Here is a 22,476-nt window from a genome sequence, read left to right as displayed (position 1 = left end):
CGATGACAGGTAAGGAGGGAACACGTCACAAAGGACGTGTTCCCCGATTCCTTACAAAAAAAGATACTTACTGGGATCTGGGCTAATGAAATAAACTTTCCTAGAAAGAAATGTTAACAACTGAAATATGTACGAGTTCTTTCCAATGACCGGGAGGTACTCACAAAAGTCCTGGAACACAATTCGGCATGCAATTCCAGCCGCCACCGCTACGTTCTGTTTTCACAACTTGGCCCCTGAAAAGCGGGACTTAGAAACTTTCTTGAGTTGAAATCTTTGAAGCCGGCTCGCGTCTATTCCTTCCAGAGCATCTTTAAATTTGCCGCTGATGGTTTGGCGCTTGGAATCTGAGGTCCTGATTGGCTGCAAATTTTCTTATAGGTTTTGGAGTCCCATTCACAAACCACTACAGCCAATCAGCGCGTGGGAATTTCCCTGCCAGCCTATCACCGATTTGCCAGAATTCTGATGCCGGGTGGGTACCTTTTCCAATTCTGCTAAGGGGCATGCGCCAACCTGGCACCTCTGCCTCTTAGCATATTGAGCTCCCCGCTGTCCCAGGCTCCGCAAAGTCTGGGGTTAGCCCTTTGCTCGAAACGCGTTGGTGGGGGTCCTTTGCACCCCGTAATGTAGCTGTATCTGTTTGCTGGTTCCATTAAATAATTTTTTAGGGCAAACTCTCTCCTTGACTTTATTCAATTTTTTTGCTTTTTTCCTGAGAAACAGTGCCTGTATTAAATGTACACTTGAATAAAATATGCTTTTCCCCTGTAACTTGTGCTAAAAATGTCTAAGTCCCCTTTCTGGTGTCAGGGATGGAATCAGATGATATACTTCTACTCTTACTTGCCTCATCCCTACTACAATATAGAAACCTGACTTTAGACTTTACACACAAATAAAAACCTTGCAGCCTTATCACATACAGTACACAGAACCCCAGCAAGCTCTTTTTGGGAACCCCTGAGCCCCCACAAAATATATATATATGTATTGAAGTGTCAAAATAGAGTGCCACTGAGGGTGGCACATGTATACAGCAGACGACAGAGAAGCCCAATGCTACATCCAACATGACAGAAATACTGTACACAGTAAAATACTTATATATTCTCTTGAAAAAGGGTCATTTAGTTTAACCCTTTGGCCAAAGCATTGTAAGCCTGTGAGCCACGACAAGGCAGACCCTGTTCACAGGGCCTAACACTACCAGATAAAATACTAATATACCTCTATTAGGATTACAATTCTCATTTACCTGTATTAGGAGGGAGAAAGACCACAGTGGGTCTATATCCAGCAGAATGAAAGGACCTGCAAACTAGGGAAGTGGGGAGGGGCGGCTTAAAACCTGGGAAGGAGGAGCCACCAACCTCCAACAGCTGAGAATAGGTTAACAGAACACAGAACCCCAGCAAGCTCTTTTTGGGAACCCCTGAGCCTCCACAAAATATATATATATGTATTTAAGTGTCAAAATGGAGTGCCAGTGAGCGTGGCACATGTATACAGCAGACGACAGAGAAGCCCAATGCTACATCCAACATCACAGAAATACACAGTAAAATACTTATATATTCTCTTGAAATAGGGTCATTCAGTTTAACCCTTTGGCCAAAGCATTGTAAGCCTGTGAACCACGACAAGGCAGACCCTGTTCCCAGGGCCTAACACTACCAGGGGTGCTAGACAGCGGAGCTTGCGAGGCTGTGAGTTTGAGGGTGGGTTTTGCAGAGAAACTTCATTCAGATTGTTGCTATGTAGCGGGTTTACCAAGTTATGGGATACCCCAAACATGTACAGGGAATCATGTAAGATTCTCAAGCACATTGAATCACAATGCTCTGGCAAAATCCTACCCTGGAAACGTTCTTGCGACTCACCACCAGGGTCCCCTGCATCAGCACAAACTGTAAAAGTAAGAGGAGCATGGGGGATCAAGGTATCCACAGAACTGTCCCTGTGTCCCTAGCATAAGTTTGGGATGCCCAGACCATGCCCAGTCACCCTGAACCTGGTATAGGGGTTCAGGTGGTGCTCCAGCTATGTCCAAAATCTGCGGGGTTTTTGTGTAAATCCAGTTTAAGCCACGGTTGTGCAATGTGCCAGGGATAAGGCTTTGTGTCTTTAAAGGCATGTTTTCTTGCATTATCTATTGAGTGCTGTTTCTTGTTTGCTCTTTGTGGGAAACAGTTTTGTTCTATATATGCTTATGGAACATGCACAAACCATATTTTCTGTATTGGAGTGCCAGCTGTGTCTTTGTGTGTGTGTGTGTGTGTGTGTGTGTGTGTGTGTGTGTGTGTGTGTGTGTGTGTGTATATATATAGACACAGACATTGGTGTAGGGATACACCAATAGGGACCACTAAGTATCCACACACACTTTTAGTTGTGCTACAAACTCTCACATTTCCACACCCACCCACACCATTTATATCCACTCCCACTCCACACACACCTTGTGTAAAGCACTGTATATACTGTGGGCTCCCCATTCATTTTTATTCACACTGATACACATACACACTCTTTCTTCACTTGCTTTCATTAACCTTTTGACACCTCTAGCCATAAATCTCATCCACACCGGGGGAAGGAACAGCACAGATAACATTCCAAGAGACACTGTTTTTAAGTATACATTTTGCTTAATTCATTGTAACATCGCCGGAAGAAGAGATCAGTGTATCTCGAAAGCTCGCACAAATAAAAGCATTTCGTTAGCCACAGAACGGTATCATCTATTTATTTTTTGATTATATATATATATATATATATATATATATATATATATACACTACCGACACAGTTTATCACACTGCGGCCAGATCCGCAAGCCGGGAGATTTCCCGGCTTGCTAGTGGCCGCCCCTCGGCGTGCCGCGCGTCACCGACGCGCGGTCACGCGTCATCGGGAGCCTGCGCCCCCTGCACGCGCGTCCAGGGCTCCCCGAGGGAGCCCTGGTGTCCCGCGATGTGGGGGACGGCGGCAGGGGGTTCCGGGGGACCCGGCGGACCCGGCAGCGGGAGGAATAAAGCTCCGATCGGAGGGCGCTCCTCCGCTGCTTCGGCGCGCGCCCGGCACCCTCCGGCGCGCGCCAGGTTACTGCTGCGGCCGAGAACGGGCAAATGCTCGAATAAACTCGGCTGCAGCAGTATATATATATATATATATATATATATATATATATATATATATATATATATATATATATATATATATATATATATATATATATATATACAGCACTTAGGTTAAGATTTGTAGAATATATATTGTAGAAAAAACACAAAATCACAAACGTTTCGGACCCACAAACGGGACCTTCCTCAGGATTGTGATTTGTGTCTTTTCTACAATATATATTCTACAAATCTTAACCTGAGTGCTGTCTGCTGATTCCCATGCGAACAGTATCTTATGTTTATATACTTATTATGGGACATGCACCTACCCTATTGGGCTTTATTAGAGGGCCGTCTGTTGATCTATATATATATATATACAGTGTTCTGTTCAATTACTTGCTTTTTATTTTTATGTAAATGTTTATTGTTTTTGTTTTTCAGATTGCCAATGCATATAGGTTATCACCAGCCTTACAACACTATTTTATTTCCGTTGACATGATTTCGTAAGTGATTTATAAATTGTACCAAATAGTTTTTTCCATAAATATGTGGGTGAATGGTGACCACAACAATGTTACTAATGTCACGGGAAACCAGGTACTTTTTACACTTTACATTTATATATTACCGGGATCATTCATTAGGCAAAACTAGATAAGAAAAACAAATTGCGCTTATTATGGTAAATCCACGTACAACATGAAGAAATACACAAGGAACAGTTAAAAATGCACTTACTGGGGGTCTGGGGGAAAAGTCTATGCTTTCCAAGATGCAGGGCGCCCACTTGGATGAGCTTACCCTGACCAGGATATATACCCGGTTCTCCTGGTCCTCTTTTCGGCTTTAGTTCCCAACCTCGACCGCATGTTCAATTCCCAGAATGGCCGCAAAAGACAGGACTTATTCTTTGCGAGGCAGACTTATCAGGCTTTCAAACGAAGCCGGTCACTTTGTTATTTCGAACAGAGCAACTTTGAAAAGCCTGCCTTAGCTTCATTTCATTGACTCACTGATTGATTGCGCCCCTCACTCTCTTGGTCAGCACCTTACATACACTCTGCTGGGCTATCCCCAAAATGGAGGGGGAAGGAGCAGCCAATGGGAGCATGGGAATCCCTCTCTGCCAGCCATTAGAAAGAGGGGCTCAACCCTCAGCTAACATCAAAGGAATAGGTATGCCAAGCAGGCTCAAAAAGCTGGGTGAGTGGGATATATGATTTTAGCCAAGAGGAGCAGACTCTATGGCTGCATCCTCTCAAGCTAACTCATTGCCACCTGCGGGTCAGCTCCTCCAAGTCTGGAAACTACAAAAGGTGTCCCCACGGGTTGCCCTTTGTAGTCCAGGCCAGGACATTTGCCCTTCCCTCTCCCACCAAACATTTTAACACCTCTGGACATCCTCTCCCCTCTGAACAACGGACTCCTTGCAGACTTGCTGGCACCATAACTGGATGTCCGGGCAAGCTGGAAGCTTTATAATAAATGTATCAAACATATAAACCAGGCCTGCACAACTTGTAAAGTGAGAAGGGCCGAACTGCTCCAAAGAGAACTGATTTGGGCCGCACAGGTAAAATCATCATCATCATCATCATCATCATCATCATCATCATCATCATCATCATCATCATCATCATATTTCCCCCAGCACCCCTCATCATCATCCTCATCATACACTGGCGACACACTTTATTCGAGCTCGGCTAGTCCCACGAATTCGGGTATACCCGGGTGTATTGAGGTTTGTGACTGTTTTCTACCCGAGTGCATTGGGTTATTTTCTAGGCAGGGCTTGAAGCATTTTATTCCCGCTGGCTGCAATACTGCACAGTATATATATATATACTGCATAACAATTCATGAATTTATGCCATCTGGTAGACACGCGAAGCATTGCAGCCTATTAAATCCTAATCATTATCATTTAACAGATCAGCCGCCCGTCAGCCAGGCATGAACCCAGGCTGGGAAGGCAAACACAACGGGGCTTGTCAGAGGTGAGGAGTGGCACATTCCAGGTATCTGCCAGGTACATACTGGGTATTTGCTCGAATAAAGTGTGTCGGTGCAGTATCTTCTCTTCCCCCCCTCCCACAGCAAAACACACAAAATCCACGGGGAGCATGGGGAGGAAACAAAAATAAATTTAAGTGCAGCAAAAAAAGGCAACGTGGAAAAAAGCCTTCAAATGACTTGGCTCTAATGAATTAACTACTTACAAGATGTAAGAGTCAAATAGGCAGGGTTGACTCAAACAGTCACAGGTAAGTGGATGATGCAGTTGTCATCAGAGTGGATCGGGTCCCCAGGATCACGTACCCCAATGTTGAGAGAAAAACTGGCATAGCACAGATCACTCGAGATAAATTAGCTTTATAACAATAAAATATTATACTCACATTCTAACAATAAAATACGGGCATATCACACTGCATTAGTGTAGGAAGATTTTAGCCAGCTGGCTCACCGTCCTGCAACGTTCCCCCACTCCTCCGCCTCAGCCCCCGGTCAGCTGTTACACTGCTCCGACTGGCGTCTGACGTCACTTCTGGGTTCGTCGCGCGGTGAGTGCTGGATCTTCCTGCAACTTCTCTGCTGTATGCTCCGGTCTGAATGAAAACTCCCACTCTACGCGTTTCAAAAGCAACTGCTTTCTTCCTCAGGAGTGTCACTCCTGAGGAAGAAAGCAGTTGCTTTTGAAACGCGTAGAGTGGGAGTTTTCATTCAGACCGGAGCATACAGCAGAGAAGTTGCAGGAAGATCCAGCACTCACCGCGCGACGAACCCAGAAGTGACGTCAGACGCCAGTCGGAGCAGTGTAACAGCTGAGCGGGGGCTGAGGCGGAGGAGTGGGGGAACGTTGCAGGACGGTGAGCCAGCTGGCTAAAATCTTCCTACATTAATGCAGTGAGATATGCCCGTATTTTATTGTTAGAATGTGAGTATAATATTTTATTGTTATAAAGCTATTTTATCTCGAGTGATCTGTGCTATGCCAGTTTTTCTCTCAACATTGGGGTACGTGATCCTGGGGACCCGATCCACTCTGATGACAACTGCATCATCCATTTACCTGTGACTGTTTGAGTCAACCCTGCCTATTTGACTCTTACATCTTGTAAGTAGTTAATTCATTAGAGCCAAGTCATTTGAAGGCTTTTTTCCACGTTGCCTTTTTTTGCTGCACTTAAATTTATTTTTGTTTCCTCCCCATGCTCCCCGTGGATTTTGTGTTTTTGCTGTTACTGTGGGGGAAGAGTGAAGACTACCCCTTCCAGTGGGTTCCAGAGCAGGGGGTGAAGCTGTATTCATTTAAATTTTATCACATTATCACCTATTTAAGATTTTGATTAGTCACTAATTATTAGTGTTCACTTTTTATTTGTTTGCGCCTAATTTCACTTTACCACTATACAACCCCCCTCCCACAGATCATCATTATATCACCCCCTCCACCCAACCCCAACCCACTGACACGCACAGGCACAGACACTGACCTGCACAGGCACAGACACTGACCTGCACAGGCACTGACACTGACCTGCACAGACACAGACACTGACGTGCACAGACACAGACACTGACCTGCACAGACACAGACACTGACCTGCACAGACACTGACCTGCACAGACACAGACACTAACCTGCACAGACACTGACCTGCACAGGCACAGACACTGACCTGCACAGGCACAGACACTGACCTGCACAGGCACTGACCTGCACAGGCACAGACACTGACCTGCACAGGCATAGACACTGACCTGCACAGGCACTGACCTGCACAGACACAGACACCGACACTGACCTGCACAGACACTGACCTGCACAGGCACAGACACTGACCTGCACAGGCACAGACACTGACCTACACAGGCACAGACACTGACCTGAAGAGACACAGACACTGACCTGCACAGGCACAGACACTGACCTGCACAGGCACAGACACTGACCTGCACAGACACTGACCTGCACAGACACTGACCTGCACAGACACTGACCTGCACAGGCACTGACCTGCACAGGCACTGACATGCACAGACACAGACCTGCACAGGCACTGACCTGCACAGGCACAGACACTGACCTGCACAGGCACTGACCTGCACAGGCACAGACACGAAGAGACACAGACACTGACCTGCACAGGCACAGACACTGACCCACACAGACACTGACCTGCACAGACACTGACCTGCACAAACACTGACCTGCACAGACACTGACCTGCACAGACACAGACACTGACCTGCACAGGCACAGACACTGACTTGCACAGGCACAGACACTGACCTGCACAGGCACAGACACTGACCTGCACAGACACTGACCTGCACCGTCACTGACCTGCACAGGCACTGACCTGCACAGACACAGAGGGGATTGGGGGGGGGGAGGCATCGCAGGCCGCGGGACGTATGTTGTGCAGGCCTTACTGCACCGACACACTTTATTCGAGCAAATACCCAGTATGTACCTGGCAGATACCTGGAATGCGCCGCTCCTCACCTCTGACAAGCCCCGTTGCGTTTGCCTTCCCAGCCTGGGTTCATGCCTGGCTGACGGGCGGCTGATCTGTTAAATGATAATGATTAGGATATAATAGGCTGCAATGCTTCGCGTGTCTACCAGATGGCATAAATTCATGAATTGTAATGCAGTATATATATATATACTGTGCAGTATTGCAGCCAGCGGGAATAAAATGCTTCAATCCCTGCTTGGAAAATACCTCAATGCACTCGGGCAGAAAACAGTCACAAACCTCAATACACCCGGGTATACCCGAATTCGTGGGACTAGCCGAGCTCGAATAAAGTGTGTCGCCAGTGTATATAAACTATACTTTAATACATGTGGGAACTTGGGGCTGGATATAAAACTGGGATTTTGGGTCTTGAAAAGTAGGAGTCTGGGGGACACAGGGCAGCCCCAGTGTAATTCTACTTGCGTACTGGTAAATCATGCATACTCGCCGGGTAGAATTAAGGTACTACTGATAGCTCCTGTCTCCGAACTCCTGCAAATAAAAGAATTGCATTCTTACCCAAATATCCTACCTAAAACTTACACAAAGCAAGTTTCATGAGTCTAGGGTAAAGTGAACATGGAAAGTGGAAAAGCAGGGGTCACTTTAACTTCACATGTACATATACCTGGCCCCTGGCTTATAGTGTTGGGTAGCTGCCAAGGACCCACAGGACCCCAAGGGCAACCAGAGGGCTTAACCTTTATTTATGAAGCCTGGTTACCCTTGCCTGCCACCTCCCCCCCTAAGACGAAGGCTCTGCGGCAAACACCTCATCCAGTGGTTCCACAAGCCTGGAAGCTCTGGAGGTCCGTTGGTTACTGGGGATATCCTGTCGGGAGAGTCCATCAGCATTGCCATGTTCACTGCCCTTCTTATGCTGAATGGTAAAATCAAATTCTTGCAAAGCAAGACTCCAGCTTAGCAATTTCCAATTCTCCCCTGACACCCTCTATAACCAACTCAGTGGATTGTGATCCATGATCACTGAGAAAGCCCTGCCATACAGAAAGGGCTGGAACTTCTTGAGTACGCACACACAATTGCGAGGCACTCCTTTTCAATGGTGGCATAAGCCACTTCCCGAGGCAGAAGCTTTTAACTCAGTTAGACGATTGGGTGTTCTCCCCCATCCTCGCCTACCTGGCCCTGTACAGCGCCAAACCATAGTCCGAGGCATCGGTCTGTACCAGGAACCGCTTGCTATAATCTGGTGCTGCCAGGATGGGAGCACTAACCAGGGCAGATTTGAGAGCCTGGAATTCCGCCTCGCAATTTTGAGACCAGACTACCAGTTCCGAGAGTTTCTTCTTGGTCAAGTCAGTCAGGGGTTTGGCAAGGGCGCTGTACTGGGGGACAAACTTTCTATAGTAACCAGCGGTGCCTAAAAAAGCCATAACTTGCTTCTTTGTGTGGGGCACTGGCCACTCGATGATTGCCTCTACCTTAGCCGGCTCCGGTTTGAGATGCCCTCCCCATACTCTATGCCCAAGGTACAGTATCTCTGCCATCCGACTGGACACTTAGATGGTTTAAGTGTCAGCCCTGCATCCCTTATCCTCTTCAGCACCGCTGATAAATGTAATAAATGTTGCTCCCAGGAATTAATAAACACAGCAATGTCATCCATGTATGCCCTGGAAAAGCTTTGCATGCCTTCCCGTAACCTATTGACCAGGCGTTGGAAGGTAAGCGGGGAATTCTTCATCCTGAAAGGCATAACTAAAAATTTGTATACTGTAAGTCATTCGTAGTGATGAAGTCTGACCTCCTGTGCCGCATAGGTCGGTCAGATTTACCAGTACCCCCTGGACATATCCATGGTACTCAGGTACCTTGCCCCAGTGTGCTCATCTAATAGCTTGTCCTTTCAGGGCATGGGAAAGGCATCCAACACTGTCTGAGCTTTGAGCTGCTGGTATTCCACACAGACCCGAGTGGTACCGTCCTTCTTAGGTACCAGGACTACCGGGGAAGCCCAAGGACTCTGAGATGGTACAATTACCCATAGGGACAGCATCTCTTCTACCTCCTTCTCTATGCTACTCTTCACCTCTGCTGATACCCGTTAGGCATTCTTGTGCAGAGGTCTCTGAACCCCGGTTTGGACTGGGTGGTCAGTAATATGGGTCCTACCCGGCTTGTCCATGAACAGAACCTTATACTGCTCTAAAACAGCCCGTGCCTGCACCCGCTGGGGTGCTTCGAGCTGGGGACCTATCTCTACCTGCTCTACTATGCCCCCCTTCCTAGACTCCCATAGGAGATCAGGCAGAGCTTGGCTTGCCAGGTCTCCCATCGGTGGACTACAGATAGCCACCACTGATCACTCGTAAAATATGCTTTTAACATATTTATATGGTATTGTAGGTTCTGTGTCTTCCTGTCTCCTCATGTATCTGTACAACATAGTTGCACATGTTCATCCGCCGGAGTATGTCAGCCCAGGCAGACATGAGTTTGTTCTGCCGAGTGGGCAACAGAACAAGTACTTGCTGCCCAGGGATGAACTTTCTGCTACGGGCATTTTTGTCATACCAATGCTTCTGCTTGGTCTGAGCACCCTTCAGGTTAGCCTGTGTTAACTCCATGAGCATCTCTAACCGGTCCCTGAGCTCAACTACATACTGTAGCACAGAAGCATCCGTATAAGTAGTTTCCCCTTCCCATCCCTCACAAAATTAGTCAAGGGGTCCCCGTACCCTGTGACCATATAGCAGCTCGAAGGGAGAGAACCTGGTAGTTTTTTGCGGTACCTCTCGGCATGCGAACAGCAAGTGCTGTAGGGGAATCTCCCAATCCATCCCTTCAGCCTCTATAAAAGCTTTTGCTACTGTCCTAGCATCAATGGTGGCTAGCGCTACAGCCTCAGGGTACGCAAACAGTAAGTGCTGTAAATGAATCTCCCAGTCTTTCTGTTCAGCTTCTAAAAATGCTCGGAACATCTGCTTCAGGGTACCATTGAACCGCTCACACAGTCTGTTTGTCTGGGGGTGGTAAGGGGTGGTACAGAGGGCTGTCAATCCGTACGTAGTCCAGAGACACTGGAGCAATTCAGACATGAATTGCGTCCCTTAATCTGTTAGGATCTCACTAGGGATCCCTAGTCTAATCAAAATCCCTATCAAAGCTTTTACCACCTTCCTAGCCTCAATGGAGGAAAGCGCCAAAGCCTCAGGGTACCTGGTTGCAAAATCAACCACTGTGAGGATGTAGTGCTTCTCTGTCCAGCTAGTGACCAGAAGGGGTCCCACTATATCTATTGCTACCCTCTGGAAGGCTCACTGATCACCTGGAGTGATTTCAGGGGAACCTTCACATGGTTGCCCGACTTGCCTACTCCCTTGCAGGCATCACATGAGCGGCAAAAATCTGCCACTGCCGTGGATGCCCCCGGCCAGTAGAACTGCTTCAATAGCCGGGTTCTGGTACGGGCGATCCCCTGATGTCCTGCTAGTGAAATAAAACGGGCCACCTACATTAACTGCTTCCTATACTCCCTGGGTACCACTAGCTGTCTCCTACCAGTCCATACTCTGTCTGGAGCATCACGAGCATGCTCTCTGTACAGGAGCCCATGGTGCCAGAGATACCAATCTGACCCACTCTCAGAGGCAGACTCAGACGCCCGAAGTCTCATGCCCTCTAAGCTGGGATCAGACCGCACTGCTTCTGTGAACCTGGCACAGAGCTCCAGCCACTCATCCTTAGTCACTAAGTCAGGGAATGGGAAAACAGGTATGTAGGCAGGGAGGTCAGAACACAGTCTAGACTTGGTCTGGCTTACCTGCCTGATCTCCACGGGGACCTTGGGATTCGTTGGTCCCAAATGCAGGGGGACGGTGATTTCCTCAGAGGGCAGGGGTACCAAAGGCTCCCCTGCCTTGGCAAGTGCCCAACTATGGCTCCTAGTGACGGCAGCCACAGAAGCCTCTTCGCTTGCAAACGAACAGACAAGGTGTCCTAGGTCATTACAGAGTAGCACCTCGGTATCCCACGCTTGCAAAAAACATATATCTCACTCCTCAACCGGCACCCCAGTTGAGAAACACCCGGGCAACCTGGATTGACTTAGGTCCCCCGTCTGCCATAATGACCTGCATCCCCAGTCCAGGGAGCAGATCCTCTGGGTTAACCATGTCAGGTTGCACCAGGGTAATTGTAGCACAGGAGTCGATCAGGTCGGCTTGCTGGCAATCTCTGATAGTCACCGGATGCAAATGCGTCCTCCGGACATCGTTGACCTGCAGCCCGACAGCTGCAACCTGATGCCTGCCTGTTTCTTCCACTGTGCTGACTGTAGATGGTGTAGGGACCGCTGCCTGGGTCCACAGTTGTACCTGTTGAACGGCTTCTCGCTGCTCCTCTGTGGGTATGAGTCCAATGTAGGTGACCGCCTTTGGCGCTTGGGTACATTGCCCCAAAGGGGGGTTGCTGGAACGGTGAAGATCAGGACAATCTGTCTTCAGATGTCTGGTCCGATGGCACTGATAGCACCGCCGCTCATGCACAAACTCCGTGGGCTTGGCTGCATTCCCCCCGGCAGGAAGTTTGGGTTTCCAAGTCAGGGTATAGTGAACAGCTAGCGTTGCCTTGGCTTGGGCAATCCCGGTAAGGGCGAGTGCCCGCTTGGCATGTTGTGGGGAGTAGTCACTGTGATGGTAGGGGGTAACCAGGCACTCAATAAAGGTTAAGCCTGTTTTTGGTTACCCCTGATCCGTATATAAGGGTTCAAGAGAGTTAGCTCTTGAGCCCAGTAACATTGTATCTTTCAATGCATATTAATAAATATATTTTTTGTGTTTTTATCTTTCGGAGCATGTTAGCGAGCAGGGATTGCTATGTGTCACAGGAGATCGGCATTTTTAACACCTTTATACCCGGGGATCATACGATTGAGCAAAGCAAAGAGATAAAATAAATTTCTCTCGCCACTTTATACTTGGTGGGAGATTCACTGAATCTTGGCCATATACCAGGGACTCTTAAATGTGATACCTTCCCCTGCCCGGTCTTACTATTCTGGTCTGTGCTGAAGGAGGGAAATCTCCGTTGCTGGACACTCCTGGAATAGTAAGACACACATACATTTTCATCACATTTACAGTGTTTCTGCCATGACTGGGTTGCAGAGCTGACATTCCACAATTTCCCAATATGGCTCAGGGGCACCCAGCTGGGCATAATACCTTTCTTATTGGCCTGGGCAACCCCTCACGTCACACTATGACATGAGTTTCAAGGGGGATTTTGCGGCGGAATTGGTGTCAGAATGTTACTAGGTAGTTGGGGTCCGGAGTTGTCGGTTCCCCTAAAAATGTACCCGGGAATCATGCCTGATTCACGGATACATGTGGGCACATTGTCCCGGAAATATCTCCACTTGCACGACTCACCACTAGGGTTCCCTGCTTCAGCATAGCCCAGAAAGGTAAATGGAGCACAGGGATGAAAAGTGTCCCTGTAGCTGAGGGGATCCCTAGGTTAAGGGGGGTAGTACCTCAGTTAATGCCCAGGTATCCCAGAACCTGTATTTAGATTATGAGTGCTCCAACCATAGATAAGGTTGTGAGGGGACTTTCAGAGTCCATTCTAAGTCCAATAGATAGTGTGTGGGTAATAAAGGCTGATAGAAATAAAAGTACACCATTCTATTCTATTCCCCATACTCAGGGACTAAGTAAGGGATGTATTTGCCACGGAAGACCAGGTTTACTGTACACCTTTTTACCAGAATCATTCATTGAGCAAAACAAGATAATGAAATAAATTGTAAATCTATTCGCAGAAATAGACATACACATAGTGGAACACAAAATGCAGATGAAAAGCACACTTAGGGCCTCATGCAGTAAGCAGCGATAAGCCACTTATCGCCAACTTATCGCCAAAAATGCCTACTGCTATTCAGTAAGCCCTGATAAGTTGGCATTAAGAGCAAAAATCGAATTTTTTTGTTGCCGAAAAAGAATCGCTAGACGCACGGCGATAAGCCACTTTATGGTACTAATAAACAGTTTTTCCAACACGCTTAATTCTAGTAGCCCCGATCAGTTTATCGCAGCTGATCACCGCTCACAATTGATAATTCCTCTCCAAATAGCCTCGCCACAAAGAGCGGCGAGACGAGACTTAGAAAAACAAAATGCGTTGTTCCTGCATCGGATTGATGCCGGGAGACTCCGGAGCTGATATTCATTAATCCCGGCATGAATCAGATGCATGAAAAATGCATTTACAGGCAACTTCATTACCTTAGCGGTTAACCGCTAAGGCAATGTAGGGGTTAACCACCAGTGCCAGGCTTATTGTGGGTAGTGGGGGTGGCTGAAGGTGGTATTTTTCCCTTGGTGGGTGTGGTGGTGAAGGGGTTAACCAGGCCAATAATAAAGGTATTATGCCCGGCTGATTACCCCTAAACCCTGTTGGGGATGAAGGGGTTAATTGTATGGTCACCGTAATGCCATGTTTTCCCTGAATATCAACTGTGATGTCCTCTGGGTCATAATGTGAAAATAGAGTGTCAGTTCTGCAGCTCAGAATGTAGCTGCAGTCCTGTTAATATGTACTGTATGTGTAAGATGTGCCCGCTAAGTAAGGGGGGCTCCTAGCGCTGTACAAAGAGTCAATATAATAAGCGTGTCTGTGGTGAGCGGCTACATTGAAGCCCTGTATCACTTCCTAAACCGCAACCCTCCGGGAAAGCCTTAACCACAAATTCAAGTGGATAAGTGGCTTGTGGTCTAGTTGTAATAGCGGAGTGCAACAATGTATCCTGTGGTCTCGTTAACCAATTAATTGGTGAAGTGCTTCTGCGGTTACCGATCCCGGCAAGCAATGATACTGTGAGGAATCCGCTCCTGGGTTTTGGCTGGAAATCATCCTTGCAGAGCTGTGGAGTTTTCAGACAACCCCTCCTTGCTGCTGCAATCAAGAATCACTTGTTCTCTGACTCTGCAGTCTCCTTCATGCTGCTTGCTATGGAGCTCTGTCCCTATTGGCTGCCCATGCTATTTAATGTTAGCCCTTCCCCCCAGGAATTGCCTAAGCATAATACAAGTATGTTTGGATGTAACTGTGCTTGCTACAAGCACGTCTATCTGGCCATTCTGTTCCTGTGCTGAAGCGCTGGATCCCCAGTGCTAAGCTTCTAGTTCCTGTGGCCTGCTGCATATTCACCTTGCAGAGGCCTTCGTGCTTTCCTACCCCTGTCCTCCTTTCAGAGGTCCTTTTCCTATGCTGAAGCAGCTCTGCTCCAAGTTCCTGTTTCCTTCGTTGAAGCAGCTTTGCTCCAAGTTCCTGTTCCCTACGCCAAAGCCGCTCTGTTCCAATTTCCTGGTTTCTACGCTGAAGCTGTTACGCTGAAGCACCACGCACCTGCCTTTCCGTTGCCGACCCTCGCTTGTATCCTCGACCACCGCTCCTGTGCCGCCTGCCTTGACCCCAGCCTTGATAACGTTAACGCTGCTTTTTCCAATCCTGAGCCGGCTATTTCTGACCACGGAATCCGTACTCCGGACCTGATTCCGTGGCCTAAGGTCGGTGAATATGCATCCCCACCTCAGCCCGGCGGTCCGGTCCCGGTTTGTGGCAAGCACGATTGTTACAGATACATTGTATTCCAGCTTCTGACCGCAGAACGTTTATAAGTCAAACCGCAAACCACATCACAGAGCCTATTCAATTAAGGGGCTAACTTGTGTTAGGAGGGAGCTAGCACGCTAAATTTTGAAATGCAGCTAGTTAGGAATTTATCATAAACATACATGTTGTTTTAATACCACCCACTCATATAGAAACCATATATGAAAATAAACTGTGTTATAGGTATTTTTTTAAATGTAAAGACAGGAACATTTTTCCTGTCAGCCCGGCAGTTAATCTATTAACATGCACATACTGCACCGACACACTTTATTCGAGCAAATACCCAGTATGTACCTGGCAGATACCTGGAGTGCGCCGCTCCTCACCCCCGTTGCGTTTGCCTTCCCAGCCTGGGTTCATGCCTGGCTGACGGGCGGCTGATCTGTTAAATGATAATGATTAGGATTTAATAGGCTGCAATGCTTCGCGTGTCTACCAGATGGCATAAATTCATGAATTGTAATGCAGTATATATATATATATACTGTGCAGTATTGCAGCCAGCGGGAATAAAATGCTTCAATCCCTGCCTAGAAAATACCTCAATGCACTCGGGCAGAAAACAGTCACAAACCTCAATACACCCGGGTATACCCGAATTCGTGGGACTAGCCGAGCTCGAATAAAGTGTGTCGCCAGTGTATGTTAGGGATGAATGAGCTGAGGGATTTCCAACTCTGTCTGGTGCCCCAGTGTCTAGAGAAGTCCGAAGCTTCAGAGACCCTAAGGTGTTAGGGCGTCCGGGATATAGTAAAGTACCCGATACTGGTGTGAAGTATGGGCTATCAACAAATGGTAGCCAGTCCCCAGACTTACTGTCACCAGGTAAGGGGTTGGGTCTTGTATGCTAAGCAGCATAGGTGCCAAGTTAGCGCATGCTCTTAGCAGACCGGGAAGCCACCTCTGCCAGGTTTATAAGCTACTGGCAAGTCTGGGATAGGTGAAGAAAATTATTCCCAAGGGGGGATTGGCTGTGTAGGTTAAAGATAGGACGCTCAACTCTATAAGAATGCCTGCAGCCAGGTTTTAGTCAGATTCACTTAAGATTCAACTGAGTAACATCTAAAGACTCATCTAAGGTCCGTTCCAGCTTCAGCGGAGTTCCGGAGTGTGAGGGGTTAAAAACATCGTAACCAAGGAATGTGCCCCTCTCACAGAATTCGTTTGAACTAAGGATTCCCGAACGAATCCTGTAAGGACTTAACGAAAAGTTTTCCTTTGGTGGAGTTACAGGGGCTGCATTCCGCGCCCCTAGCCAAGGACTGTCGTACGATTCTATTCGCGCACCATCCCGCACCCGTTCAGTGGTGCCCAGAGACTTTGTTTACAAGTCATTCGTTCCGTGGACATTTTATTTCACTTCCCCATCCCAGTAAGTGTATATTAAGTGTAATTGTGAAGAATTGTGTGTTTGGGGAGTTGCGAGTGGACTTAACCCCTTCATTACCCTAGCGGGTAATAACGCTAAGGTAATTAAGGAGTTAACCCCTCCCGCTACCCACCCGGTAGGCCTAAACATCCATCCTTGGAGCTAATACCCACTTCCCCCACCACCGCTACCCACAATACAAAACAATTCACACAACAGCCCTACTACCCAACTCCTAGGCCCCCGATAACCATAACAATATTTAATAAACACCAATACACAACCCACCCCCTGTGCCCCCACATTAAATCATTATTTATTTTTTTACACACAGGATTAATACCACAGGCCGGCAGGGGTCACCACGGGTGTCCGCAGGTCCCGCAGTGCACCCTGGGGTTCCCATGGGTGTCTGGGGGCCCTCGGGTGGTCCCTGCTAGGCTCTGTGGGCCTCCAAGCTGTCCCGCAGGTGTCTGGGGGTCCCCGGGTTCATCCCCATGTGTGTCTGGGGGTCGTCAGATGGTTTCCATGGGTGCCTGGTGGCCCTCTGGTGGTCCTCGCGGGTCTCCGGGACCCCCACAGCTATGGCGCCCCCAGTTCCTCCCCACATGTGTCCTTGGATCCTCAGGTGGCCCCGTGGGCATCCTTGGGTTCTCGGGTGGTCCCTGTGGGTCCTCTCTGGCTTGCGGTACCATTCCTGTATTTAAAAAAGTTAATATGGCCTACATTTCAATAAATACACCTGACCACCGAACACATACAGTACAGTAATGGGCAAAATAACTATTACCCAGATATGGATAATAGATTATTTGCCCATTATTAAACACAGTATTAGCCCTTCAGCATAAATAAAGTAAGTAAAAACCGTTCTACTTACTCATGCCAATGTGATCCTCATCAGCATACTGCAGGTCCATGTCTTCCATTGCCAGAAAGCATACTTAGCAAAATACAATGTAATTGCCCCCAGCCCTTTAACACCTTAGCGGTTAATAACCGCTATAGTTATTAGGGGGTTAACCCATCCTGCAACGCTACCCACCCACGGGGACCACCCGACAGCCCCCAGACACCCATGGGGACCACACGTGGACCCCGTTGGGGCCCACGGACACCCGTGGGGACCACCTGGAGGCCCACAGAGCCTAGTGGGGACCACCTGAGGGCCCTCAGACACTCGTGCACTTTGGGGACTACGGACACCTGTGGGGACCACCCTGGGACCCCCGCCGGCCTGTGGTATTAATCCTGTGTCTATAAAAATTGATTTTATGTTGAGGCACAGGGGGTGGGTTGTGTATTGGTGCTTACCACGTATTTTAATTAAACTGTTATGACTAGTGTAGATGAGCAGGGGGTCTCCGGAGCAGAACCGCATTGATTTCAGGTCCGGGGACCCCCTGCTTCCTGAGATACCGGCCCTGTTATGGGGTGCCGGTATCTCCAATGCATTTAAATGTCCGCAAGACATTTCCATGCATAGGAGATACCGGCACCCCATACCAGGGCCTGTATCTCAGGAATTAGGGGGTTCGCTGACCTCAAATCAATGTGGTTCAGCTCCGGAGACCCCCTGCTACATTACTGTAATGTTTAAAATGAAAAAAAATAAATAAACTGCGATCGCCTGTGAGAGGCGCACTGTTAGAGTGACTGATTCAGCCCTCTTACTGCGCGTCTCTTACAGACAGGCAGACCCCAGTAGGACACACACAGCAGGGACCCCTGCTATGTTTATCCGATGGGCCATTATGTCTGCAGCGGAACTTTTCGCACCACTACGCAACATAACGCAACATTTACCCAGGTCAATTTTCGAATAAGGGCCACTACATCTGTAATAGCAAAGCAACCTGCTTTGATTTCAAACCTGAAAAGCCTGCCCTGCAGAGACTAAGTCCAGCATTTTGCTCCCAACTACTCAGAATCAAACGGTCGTGGCTGGGATTTGATGTCGTTTTGAGTTCCAGGAGATTGGGGTTGACTCGCAGTCAAGAGAGACCAAGTTATCAGAAAGAACAAAACGGTGGCATATGGAATATGTGCCTGACTTTGGCTCTGTGTGACAGCAGCCACAGGAGCTCCTCTTCTTGGGACTGCCACATTCCTGACTCCTCCTCCCTGTCCCTACAGGCCATTCCCCTGACTGCCCCTTCTATCTCCTCCTCTTCTCTCCCTGACCTATCCCTGTTGTCTCCCACTTCTCTATCTGCTCCTCCCCTCTCTCCTATTGGTGTGTCTCCCTTTATAATCCATGTCTGTCCTCTCTATCGTCGCTCTGCATAGTTCCTGTTTCCCTGTGTGTGCTGACCTATGCTGTGCTCCCTCTGTGTCCCTGCTGTATCCTGCTCCTGTGTTTACTTTGGATTCCCCTGGCTTTGACCCCAGCTTGTCCTGGACTACCCTGCTCTCTGTACCCCTTGAACCTTGCTACGAACTCTACCTTGCTGACCTCTGGAATCATTGGACCTGGCTTTGTACCCTGACGACTCTACTCTCTGGACCCCTGGACATTGGCACACAGACACGACCATTCTTACGCTTACACCAACAGACGTTGCAAGTATCGTTAACCACTCTCTCTACAGGCCCAGCAACGCTATACCACACTCCGGGCTTGCTCCCACTGCTGTGGGTGTGTGGTGTAATACCGTTCCCACCTCAGAACTGGAGTCTAGCCAGGTCTGCGGGCATACAGACTTGACAAGGGGACAAAGTTACTGGTAATCCCCTAATTCGTCCCAGCGTACAGGCATGATTTGTGGGTACGTGGGGTGAGTTACACCGTGACTATTCAGTGTCTGCCAGATTCCTGATTTTTGAGCCCACATTTTCCCTCACAGGTATAAGGTTCCCCAAAGTCTATACTTTATTAAAGTATGTTTTATACTGTATGTTTAAGTATCTACTGTATGCAGTCAGCCCAGGCATCTACACAGGTGCCGGGATGTCTACATAGAGTCCATAGTTCAAAGGAGAGAAGATGTCCAGAGGTGAGAAGACCATTTTGTGGGTGAGAAAGGACAATTTGCCAAGTCTGGAGAACAAAATACAGACAAAAGCACACTTACTTGGGGCCTGAGGGTGAAATCTAGGCTCAACTAGGTGCAGGGCACCTGATTCGGTAGTCTTACCCTGACCGGGATATGCACCTGGGCTTCCTGCTCCTCTTTTTGACTTGAGATCCTAGCCGCGACCACTCCGTTCATTTCTCTGTACTTGCTCCTCACGCCTGACTTAGTCTTTACAGGGCAAACTTTCCTAGCTTCAAAACAAAGCCGGTTTCTCTGCTATTCATGACAGAGCAACTTTGAAAAGCCCGCCCTATCTTCATCGACACAAGTCAGTAGATAGTCTGGCTCTCTGACTGGGGCATCTCTTTACATACCCTCATGGAGGTAGGAGGAGCGACCAATCCGAGCGTGGGAATTCTGTCCCACTAGCCAATAGAAATGGGGGCTCATCTCTTGGCTGACATAAGAGGAGAAGGCGTGCCAAGCCGGTTCGAAAAGCCGGGTGGGCGGAAAATATGAATTAGCCAATGTGAGAAACGCCTACAAGCTATATCTCCCCCTGCTAACTCATTGCCCAGTGGGTGCTGGGCAGGCGCCACCAAGCCTGGGAGACTCAAAAGGTGTCCCCACAGGGTGCCCTTTGTTCTCTGGACCGGGACAATCACACTTCCTCACCACCAAATGGTTCTCTCACTTCTGGACAACCTCTCCTCTTTGAACTACGGACTCTATGCAGAAATGCACAGGTTTATTGCATAGAGACTTATAACAAATGTATCAAACCTAATAAAACATAGTTTAATACATGGAATAACTTGAGGAGATTCATATCTGAACATATGGAAATAGGACTGGGATATTTGGACTCGAAAACCAGGAGTCTGGGGGACACTGGGCAGCCCTGGTGTAACTCACCCCGCGTACCGGCGAATCATGCCCCTTGTGAGAAATAGCTGCAGGGCAGAAACTTCTGGAACATGAGGAAAAAGGGGGATATTTGGGGGCAAGCAGGGTTAACCTGTATTGCCTGCCAGCAAGGTATTAGACCTCTAAGGTCTAGGAGGCTTGTATATTAATGCAGGTTTTAGAACCCGCACACGCAGATCCCTTTTTTAGAGTGTCGGCTCTAGGGATCAAATGTTACTGTTATTGTATTGGGTGTAGGGGCTGGTGTCCTAGAACAGGTTTTAGAGCCCAGTTAACAGACCCCATGTTTTTGGTCCAAATTTTAGAGTGTCAGCTCTAGGGATTAGGTTTCAGTGTTGCTGTGTTTTAAAACTACAATGTCTTTTGTGTTTGTCCTGTGAGGAAAAAAAAGTTTAATGACAAAAGGCATCCAGATGTGAATCAGCATTTCAATGCCACCAGCTCAGGTATAGGGATTCCCTGTGTTAATTGCAAAAGACATCCAGATTTGTGGCACATGGTGAGGGGGAAGAGCTATGAACAGGATATGTGGAGTAAAAAGCCTTTGTTTAACTAGACACCGAGCAGCCCGGAACACAGGTGGTATGGGGCTAACCAGGAAAATGGTTGCTGGATGTCAAACTCATACGCACGATTTCCATTGGCAAGTTTTGAATTTGCCCCTCCTATCATTGAATGCACAACCACAATCCATGCTCTAATTGTCTGTCAGGTGCCGCAGCAAGCCCTATATACGGAAGGGCAGTGTAGCATCTCTCTCTTTTTTGTTGGAGATTTAAAGAGACAATCAGCTGCTGGCGGGCTTCTCAAAGGTGCTCCTCGGTGAAAAAGCTACACACCCCCAGGGAATCATAAGAGGCCTGGCCAAATGACTGGAACCAACCAGATTGGGCAGGTTTACACTGTTTGCTGAAGCAGACACCCTGCAACTAGGAAAGGACTAGATCTCAACCACCAGACCCCTTTAAGTGTGTATTTTCTCTGTATTTTATATTTCTGTGTGTTTCTGACGTCTTACCCAAATAAACCTCATTTTATTTCACAGCCTTGTTTTGCCTTGTGACTGATCCCTTAAATATAAATGTGTTAAAAGACCTGCTCTACCATGACAGGGGATTTATAGCACAAAGACAAACTCGTAGATTGCCAGCTCTCAAAAGAAGTAGTGTTTGACACACATTATACAAAGCAAGGAAATACAATTTTCTGTGTCACTTAGCTTAGTTCACAAGGCAAAGATGGCTTCCCTATCAGGATGGTATAGGTCCTGGGACCAAGCAGCCGTGGTTGCCTGGTGTGAGACTTTCGGTCTGCCAACGGAGGGGCAAGGCCAAAATGGAGGTGATCCACACAATGCATATACATAATACAGGTTCGACAGGGAGAGATGGAGAACTACAGGAAAAAATTGCTAGAGAGTGTGTTCCCAATAAAAAGGTTTAATGGATCAGAGCATGGTACACAAAAACGAGCCCTAGGGCCCCCACCAACGCGTTTCGAGCTTCCGCTCTTTCTCAAGGTGCACCTTGAGAAAGAGCGGAAGCTCGAAACGCGTTGGTGGGGGCCCTAGGGCTCGTTTTTGTGTACCATGCTCTGATCCATTAAACCTTTTTATTGGGAACACACTCTCTAGCAATTTTTTCCTGTAGTGCTCCATCTCTCCCTGTCGAACCTGTTGAAATCTCTGGAGAACCGGCAGCACACACCTGTGAAGAAAAAGACCCACTGAAGACCCATCTACAAAACAGTGAGTGATTTGCTCCTTTATACACCACAGGAATCCTATTCAATGTATGAGACTGGACACAAGCAAGTGTGAGTATTCATCAATCAAGAGGTGTTACTCT

The 22,476-nt window shown here is 47.9% G+C and overlaps 1 protein-coding gene across 7 annotated transcripts in view; it reads left to right on the top strand.

Moving 5' to 3' along the window:
• Positions 1-22,476, top strand: part of C3H3orf52 (chromosome 3 C3orf52 homolog) — a 95,192-nt gene that overhangs the window by 58,858 nt on the left and 13,858 nt on the right. For 6 of the 7 annotated variants that reach the window (XM_075589464.1, XM_075589465.1, XM_075589467.1 and 3 more), the window contains exon 5: positions 3,573-3,637. The exons of the other annotated variant lie outside the window; for it this stretch is intronic. In XM_075589464.1, the coding sequence (XP_075445579.1) occupies positions 3,573-3,637 (65 nt within the window). The remainder of the gene's footprint in view (positions 1-3,572; positions 3,638-22,476) is intronic. 7 annotated transcript variants of the gene reach the window in all.

Source organism: Ascaphus truei, chromosome 3 (genome assembly GCF_040206685.1).
Source record: "Ascaphus truei isolate aAscTru1 chromosome 3, aAscTru1.hap1, whole genome shotgun sequence".
NCBI classification, from domain to species: domain Eukaryota; kingdom Metazoa; phylum Chordata; class Amphibia; order Anura; family Ascaphidae; genus Ascaphus; species Ascaphus truei.
The sequence above is the reverse complement of the archived record's forward strand: the minus strand, read 5'-3'. Positions and strand labels throughout refer to the sequence as shown.